The 9836-nt window shown below is 28.8% G+C and overlaps 1 protein-coding gene across 1 annotated transcript in view; it reads right to left on the bottom strand.

Moving 5' to 3' along the window:
- Positions 1–1892: 1892 nt before the first annotated feature.
- Positions 1893–9836, bottom strand: part of LOC111613759 (chromodomain-helicase-DNA-binding protein 1-like) — a 97577-nt gene continuing 89633 nt past the window's right edge. The window contains 2 exon segments of the mRNA XM_023355106.1: positions 1893–4055; positions 6188–6295. Of these exon segments, the coding sequence (XP_023210874.1) occupies positions 3770–4055; positions 6188–6295 (394 nt within the window). The 3' untranslated portion in view covers positions 1893–3769.

The following is a 9836-nucleotide window of genomic DNA, read 5'->3' as shown; positions in this document are numbered from 1 at the left end:
AATAGAATTGCTGTATTTTTATATCGTAGACCAAGTTAAAAAAGATGCTTTTCTGGCGAGCTATTCTCGCAGTCTGGCAAAACAAGATGCAGCATTATACGAAGAGAAAGTTTCATTATGTCAAGGTGTCGATCCATACGAAGTCAGCATCTTCGTTGTAGATCAAGAGTTGTCGCCTAAAGTGGAATTTGTTGACATCATAAACTGTTTTGTTTTGATGACAAATTACTATTCTCTCTCACAAATGAAAGCTTACAAATCTTTAGAGGCCCATAATTATCTTACAAGTGTCTGTGTTTCTCCTGATTATGATCATACCGGCATGTGATGTTTCATAACGCTCCCGATATGCAGTTGGATGTGGCCACTCTCATATCCCATGTACGATGTTGGCATCCAGTCTGTGGATGACTCATCATAAAATGAGGAAGGTTTTCTTTTGGGGTAAAAAACTTTTTCAATAATATATTGATGTTATGTTATGTATATAAATGTTATAAGTTATATATAAATAATAAATACGAATTTGACAGGAACTTGAAGGTTACTATGTAACGATTATTTGTTACTAATGTTAAAAAAAATCATCGTAAAAAAGTAACATCTTAAAGAAAATGTTTCTCACCAAAATAACCTAACTTAGTTATTCGTAAATGAACAATGGAAATTATTGGTTTATATCTTAAAAAATACACTTATTTATGTAAATTAGACTGGAAGAACAATTGATCCAAAATTCATCATCTGCTAAGCGATTATTTTTGCTTAATAGTAATATTAACTCTATTCTATATTTATTACAAGCAGACACAAAGAAAACGAACTGAAAGATGAAAAATAAAGTTAGAACACAATCGTTATCTATTCAAACTAAAATCTACTGTTGTTAAAATTATTTAACTTTATTTTGTCAGTATTAACAAAGGGATTTATGCAACCGGCTTGTACACGCTTTATGATACTTATGCAAGTTTATCGAATCATTTATTGATAACTAATAATCAAATTTTATTGCTTACTTGAAATGTTTCTGACAACTCTTGTATTGATATATTCACTATCCGTATTGAAATTTTTCTGGTTAATTCTCGTCGCTCCTCAGTTTGGAGTCCCTGATGACAAATAATGCCGGAATTTAAAAAAAAAATGACGTTCCTTTGTTCGTAAGTGAACTAGCATTACGCCCAATCACACAGCAATTCATCATAGAGATATTCGCGACGAAGTAAATAAATTATGCTCGTAAGCAATAGTAAAATATATATAACCCGGTTTTAAAAATATTTGCGATGATTTTTACCTTCTTGTTCGATTACGTGACGCCATATTAAAAGTCACTCGACTTAGCTACTTTTCAAAAATTCGTACACAGTATTAGACTCTAAATACTTTAGAAACGATAATACCAATCTTATTTAATTATATTTAAAGGAAAATAAGACGAGTCTTCATTTATTACTAAATTAATTACGTAATTAATTTTTGAAGTACATTATTAACAGCCGCTTAAGAACAACTATGCAAATACAGTAAATCGGTTAATGTGGCATTATAAATTGTAATTAGCTGTTTCGACTAGAAATAAAATTAGTTTATTATTAGATCAGAACCGAATATAATCATTAATTTTTTTTTATATATCAAACAATTGTAAATTATATTACCTACGCATTAGAATGTAGCGATTATTTTTTAAATTATTTCATTTTACTGTAATACATGCCGCTGACGAGATGTCGAATTACACTAAAAATTACTCCACGATTCTAGTAAATTGTATTTTTGGAAATTTATGATCAAGTCTTTTAATTTTCGTAATCTTTTCATAATATCAAAAAGTATTCGATTGAAAAGCGGATATTTTAAGTGGAAGAAACATTTATAAAACTGAATATATACAAAACATTATTCATTCTTTATTTCTGAACATGACTTATTGGAATTTTCGGTTCACAAAATAAGTGAGATCATTCATTTTAAAAAAATTCGGCAAGATTCTCATAAAATAGCTGAAAATAGCTATTGTTTTTTTGGCCATTCGTCTCCAAAGCTGAATTACAGTAAAAATGAGAAAACAGGTTTTAAGAGTTACACAAACAAAAGTTATAAAAAAAAAAGGCCAACGGCAAACGTTTGCATTCAGAACGCGAAAATTCAGCTGAATGATCATAACTTATTAAATCAGTTGTGTCATCAATTCAAAATTAAATTTTTTAATTATATTTTAAACGATAACCAACCAACAACAATCAAATCACACTATTTACCAAGTCAATGATTATAACTCCTGCCTTTCCCATAAGGAAAATTTCATTTCCCAATGGGATCTTACTCTTACCAGTTTGATTAAAAATAATCTTGAAGAGGTTTGTGCGCTAAAGAAATCTGCTTGCTTTTAACATTAAATTTAAGAAATAATAATTAATGTTTACATCAAATTTAATGATATAAAAACACATCATAGGTATGTATATATATATATATATTATATATATTTTTTCCTTAAAATTTTAATTAATAACATAATAAAAAACAAAATGATATTCTTTTTTTAGGCTCAAAAAAGTGAAAGAATTCACTCATTTCTTACTTACATGGTCATACTTAACTTAAGAATGGAAAATTACAACCACACCCATATGTACAGATGTTTAATGTTAAGTACAGGTGAATATATCCTCTTATCTACAAACATAATCCTTCAATGAATTAACAAAACTGGAGTGTTGTTCAGCACTACTTGCATAGAAATAACAATTTATATGTTGCTTACATAGAGTTCTATTCACAAGTGCACTTTCGATCTTTTCCATTACGATATATTTAAATTAATTTCGAATTTTTACAAAATTTATTTTAATGTTAACAGTACCCTATGTTTACTGTCTGCAGTTTTGCTGTAATAAATAAATTTTACTTTATTATTTAAAATTAAATTCACCATAATTAAATAATTAGGAAAATAAAGTAAGCTGCAATATTTATTATGTTTTTTTTTTTTTTTACGTTTACTATGTTCCTCCCAAAAAATTTGACAAATGTTTTACAAATAATACTTTATCTTCAAAAGTATACTCAATTTTTCAAACATAAGTCACAATGTTTTCTAAAGCATTAGTAATTGTATAATATATACAAACGTCACACACTTCATTTATGCACATTGTGATAGGAACCTGAACAAATATAATGCTCTGCAATAACTTTAATTACATGATCAAATTAAGGAAAATATTCAGAAATTAAATAAAGATGGTTTTGACTGTATGCTTAAATCATGTAGGAATCAAAGCCACTTTTCACATTAAACAGAATTATGCAAAGGTAATAAAATAACTTCTGTAGGTGCAATAAAATATAATGAAATATTACATCAGAGCCTCAATTCCTTCTTTCAAAACAAGTGTAATGGAATTTAACTTTATGATTATATTGTAACAAATTGGTTCTTTAGTCATGAAATTATATCACTTCACTCTTGTCTTCATTGTCCACATTTACACACGTCAGTGCAATTCAAAATCAATAACGTTGATGGCTGAAGTACACTCTGGGAATGATTTAAAGGAATTCGTGTCACTGAATATAAACCGTCATCATCCAGATGATCAGACGGAACTGGAAGAAACAGTTTAATTGTCCGCACGCTAAAAAAATTGTTTCATGTACCCTGTTTCTTATCCAGCTCAGATCTGCTTCCAATCGATGGACTGATTGTATCTGAAACAAATAAGCTTCTTTATCCACAGAAAACTGTAGAAAATCATAATCAATGTTTTTGTTTATAATCTCCCTGGCCACTTTCGAGTCTTTCGTACACATTTGGTGTTCGAAATCCTTCTTTTCTTCTCCAAGAATCACTGTGACCTTGATAAGAACTATATGGTCCCAACGGACTGTGCTCTCCGACCAAAGGAGGAGGCTGCGTCACTGAAGTAGAAATTTGTCCCTGAACTGATGCACCATAATTAAAGTTACTATGACTTGAATACACAGATGGCACATTATAAGATGAATATGTTCCACTGTGAGGTGGGGGCATTTGACCATGAAACCTGAATAATAAAGAAAATACTTTATAAAATGCAATTTAATTATTTGACAAATAAAACTTTTCCTAAAATTAAAAATTGCAACAAAAGTTGCCTATACTGCATTATCATCATTAATTACACCTCTGCTGTTGGTTTTTAACCATGCATTTTGTTCAAATGCCAGCTAGCAAATTAAATATGAACTAAGATATATATATCTATGATTCTTAAATAACTATTTTATTGCTACCATAATTTTTAAATTCAGTTTAATAAAAATAAACTAAGATAATATAATTACAGTTTGAAGAATTATCCATTTAGACTTACTGTCAAAAAGAGAATAACATGGTTAACAAAAAAATCAATGTATCTATATGATTCCTTTGTTATCCAAGTATATTTACATTATGTAAAAAGTACTGGCTGCTTAGTTATTCAAGTTTTTGAAAAGTAGTGTGATATAATCTTGCTAAAAGATCTTTTTTCAGAATTTTAAATACATACATATATATCAATTAATACTAAACTGTAAGGCAAAATATTATTGACAAAATAAAAGGCCAAGAAAATAATACATACTACTATTTTTTTATATTTTCATGATACAAAACAATTTTTTTTAATTAAAAATTTTGTTTAAATCACTAGAAAATACTTTTACATTCTACTTTGTAATAAACTTGAAACTAATGAAAATATTTTTCTTTGTATTTGTAGACTAATGAACATCAGATCCATTCTTATTCTGGGATAGACTATAATAATAAAAAATTTGGAATATTTCAGTTTTGAAATGAGTAAACATATTTAATATTCAAAATTTCTCTCTTTCAAATGCAGTAACAATTGTTATTAATAAATCAGAAACAGTAATAATTTTTATATTTTAACAGTTAATTTTAATACAATAACTTATAATTCTTTAAATTTAAATTGAATTGTACATATTATTCACTATTTTACATTAAAGTAGGCATATGAATAATCAGTATTACCCATGAAAACCTTGGATTTTTGTAGAAACTCAAATTTTTTCATGCTAATTTACTAATGTTTATTACAAAATTATATTTTTGATAAAAATTAAATAATTTTAAAAATAAATATATTGGTAAAAAACTATTAATTATTGTATCTTTCATTATCTATGAATCAAACAATCTGCATGATCATTTTATTTCTTAAACTGGATCATTTTTTTTATAATAGTTGTCTGTTATTTATAACTTATTGTAAATAAAATCTTTTTCTTATATACAGGATTCCTACTCAAATTTTTGTTTCAGTTTCCATGACCTCCCCTGACCAACTTTGTACAAATTTCCTGACCTCACACTTCTTACAGTATGGCACATTTACAAAATAAAACAGCACTTAACTTCACATGCACATGTTTTGCTTCTCCAATGCTTTAATTAGTAATTTTTTCTAATTTAAAAGTTATATATTTTTTATAATTGCCAAATTATTAAAATCAAATAAAATATTTTATTAAAATTCTGTTATTAATCCACAACCATAAATCTGAATGGCTTTGAAAAAAGAAAAGAAAAAAAAAAATCATTTTTTATTATTCATTAACAAATTCTATATAATCCATGTACAAAAGTATATATTTATTACATTCCACTCTTAATAAATTTCCTGAACTTTATAAAATATTAATAAGCTGGAAAAAAAAAACCAGAAATTGTTTTGTTACACAACCAAAATTATTAAAATAAAAAATGATAAATAATTTAAATAGTATTATTTATCATTTTGTGTACTTTGTAAATTTTTGTGTAAACTTGGGAGAAATTTTGGGTCCTGAAAATATTTTGCACTCCTTTCTATAAGTTGTATTGCACCACATTACTTCTTGCTGCCTGCAGACAGCTATACTTTATAAAGCATATTGTCAGCAAAAATCAACAAGGCAGCCAAGAAAGCAAATTTCCTAATTTTTTTGACAATTTTTAACAAATTCCCTAACATTCCATGACTTTTTCTGAACACCAATGAAAATCCCTGACTTTCTAGATGCTTAGGAACCCTGTATTTATGATAAATAATTTTAATCCAAATCAGAATATTTGAATATCCATTCATACTTATTTAAAAAGATAAGAGAAAGAGAAAATTTCAGCAAATAAGTATTTGGTAATTACCTAGGATCTCTCCTTTCATTGTGTAATCTATCTCGTTTATTATAATTACTTGGTCCTTCATCTCGAGGATATGATCTATAATGATCTCTCTTGTAATCACTATTATATCTAAAATAATAAATATAGAATATTACATTAAATTAATGAAAATATTTTAATTTTAATTATTGAAAAATAAAAAATGTTGAATAATAATAATAATATTTAAAATGTATATTCTTGTTTTCTTCTGTTTGTTTGATTCCAATTCAGCGAAACAACTCTCTTAGGAATTCTGCATTATTCACGTCCAATTATATACTATACAGTAATACCCTAAACTTACGCAATAGGTGGGACCGAGTGATAACCGCGTAAGTCAAGGTATAATTTCGCAATATGTGTAAAATCCAAGTCGGATGTATGTAAGCTGATAAATGTTCTCGTTAACCTTATCTTGTCTTTTGATTCGTTCACGGTTACAAGAAATCACCACATATACTCTCTCAAGTCTCCGTAGATATAACAAACACAGAAATAAATAACATAAAATAAATTGTAGCTATGTGTCAATTCCGCGCAACATGTCCGAAAATGTAAGCTGAACAATAGTGTGGGGGAATGAGTAATCAAGAGTTGCGTGGCACTCAAACAAAAGACGAATCAACGAGATTTAAAAACTCTGGGTTCGCATAAGTCGAGGTATTACTGTATTTACATCCATTCTAACCATGCTTACTAATACATACTATGCTGATTTCATTTTTCTGCTACTATAGAGGAACCCCCATTTATCCAGCTCAAATGGAACTGGGTCTAATTCAGATGACCAAAAATCTGTAAAAATTGTTAATGACATAAAATAAAGTCTATAAACTTTGTTATTTATATTTTCTAGTCCAACATAACAACCACTTTCTTTCTTTTAAACATCATTTTCATAGTGTTTGCTTTATTTCACATATGTTTGAAGATGAGTGAAACTTGGCAAAACAATAGAAGCTTTAGGGTGTTGAGTGAATAATAACTTGCCAGGTTATAAAAAATAAACTTATTAACATGTTGACTGCCATGAGCAGCACAGCATTTTCATTCAACATTAAGTAACAATTTTTAAAAATTGAAAATCTTAAAAGATTAGGAAAGGTTCAGTAAGATAATAGATAAATTCAAAGAACACTTCCTAGGAATACATAAGGAACATCATATGCCAATTCATAGGAAACAAGTCTATTTTTGTTACAGTCAGGCAAGAATGTAATTAGGAGTTCTTTGATTTTTTTGCATTTATAGGTTTTCCATATGATTATCTTTCTGAGACAGGGATTGTGTTTTATAATCCTAATAAACCAAAAATATGAATTAATGGAATCTGAATAAATGGGGTTCCCCCATATAATGTTATTTCATTTACAGTCCATTTCAAAATTATAAACACAGGTGCATAAAATTAGTATAATAATTTTTTTATTAATGATTGGTTTAAGTAGTTGTCACCAGAGGGAAGTATCACTTATTATTTAGAATGTGGCACCAATTTTAAATGGCTTTTTTTTTATGATTTAAAACAATGCTTCACGGAAAAACACTAACAGAGTTGGAAATATGTGAAATTTACCAACTAAATGGATCAGGACAATCTCTAAGAGAAATTTTGGCAGCTATAAATCGATCTACATGTGCTGTGAGAAATTTGTTAACTCAAGGTGAAAATTATGGCAGAAATAAGCAACTTGGAAGGCCTAAACTCCTTACACCTAGAAACGAAAGAAAGGTTTTTCAGCTACTGACAACCAGCAAGTTATCTGTCGGAGAAGCAGCATCAACATTGTAATTGCAGTTTCACCAGCAACTGTATGGAGATGTATGCATAATCATAAAAACGCCAAATTTACAAAAATGGCTACCAAACCAAAATTAACACAATTGCACAAAACAGCTAGATTAAAGTGGGCCAAAGACAAGATGACATGGAAAGAGGAGTGGAAACAAATGGTCTTTTCAGATGAAAAAAGTGGAATTTGGATGGACCTGACAATTATAGTCACTACTGGCATGATTTGAGGAAGAACAAAGAAGTTAGAATGAGCAGACAGCAAGGTGGATCGGTGATGGCATGTGCAGGATTTGGATGGGGAGGTAAAACAGATATTGTATTTACAGAAGGTAGAATGAATTCAGAAAAGTATCAAGAACTGTTGTACCAAAATTTAATAACTTTTGGATCACTTATTGGACAAGAAAACTTGCAATTCCAACAAGATAATGCTGCCATTAATACATCAAAGTCAACTAAAAATTGGTTTGCTGAAAAAAAAAAAAAAATCAATGTAATTGATTGGCCATCACAGAGCCCTGATATGAACCCGATAGAGAATATTTGGGGCATTATGAGTTGTCTTGTTTATTGCCAAAACAGACAATACAATACTGTAAATAAACTGAAATTAGCTATCATGGATTGTTGGGAAAATATTAAACAACAACTTCAAAAACTAGTAAAAATGTATGCCTGATAGAGTATTTGAAGTCAAATGATGGACCTACAAAATATTGAAACATCACAAATCGGTTTTTTGTGCACGTGTGTTTATACTTTTGAAACAATCAGAAATTGAAAATCTGCAATAATTTTTTTTTGTAATTGTCAAGTTGCTCTAAAAATTTCAGAAAATATTATAGTAATATATCAATTTAAACAAATACATTACAATTGTTAATGTTTTTGTTACTGAAAAAAGTTGGGTGTGTTTATAATTTTGAAACAGACTGTAATTATAAAATTAATAATACAGCCATTCCATGCTTAACATCAATACTCCATTCCTGAAAATTAGACATTCTGTAGAAAAATGTTATTAGGAGCCTATCTGCCATTATTCTAAATGAGGAATATTATAATTTGTTTTAATATTAATATAAATCCAAAACATTACTAATATACAATACAATGCCCATATAAAAGTAATAAACTATTGTATTATATGGTATAGTCAAAAGATCCAGAACACTTGGTATGATTACTTAAAAACACGTGAGGATTTCATTGCTGCATGCAACCCATCAGTAGACACAGAAAAAGCCAAAGGTCTTTCAACAAAATACACAAAAAGTTATGTCAATGTTCTTTTCTAACTTTCAAATTTCTTCCAGAAGGATCCACCATCAATGCAGCAAGTTACTGTGAGGCACCTGAAGCCCCACAGAACATGAAATCAAAATGTCCAGTCCTTCACTGATGGAGTGATGCTCCAGCATGTTAATGCATGACCCTATATGGCACAATCTGTGGAGGATCTATTGAGGAAATGTAGTGGAGAAGCATAGTTCCATTCTTCCTACTGTCCTTTCTTATATGATTTTCATGTATTTGGCCCAATAAAAAACACCATTGAAGTGATGAGAATTCACATTGGATGACAAGGTTAAGGAAGCATTGATACAATTGGTTCATAGTAATTACATAAATTCTATGAGAAAGATATCAAACACTTGATGCCAAATCTGGTGGCAAGACCAGGTTTAGTAAAACTGTCAGTACCTTAAAGGTTTAACTTGTTAGCTTTAATAACTGTCTTTAAATCAGACATTTTAACATGTAGGCTAACATTTCATCTTTGTTTTGTTAAAAAAGGAGGATGTAACAATAGGCAAGTTTTGTCAGTAGAGG

This window comes from Centruroides sculpturatus, unplaced genomic scaffold (genome assembly GCF_000671375.1).
Source record: "Centruroides sculpturatus isolate CEXI.00-Female unplaced genomic scaffold, Cexi_2.0 scaffold1673, whole genome shotgun sequence".
Lineage (NCBI taxonomy): Eukaryota > Metazoa > Arthropoda > Arachnida > Scorpiones > Buthidae > Centruroides > Centruroides sculpturatus.
Note: the sequence above shows the minus strand (reverse complement) of the source record. Positions and strands in the feature narration are given on the sequence as shown.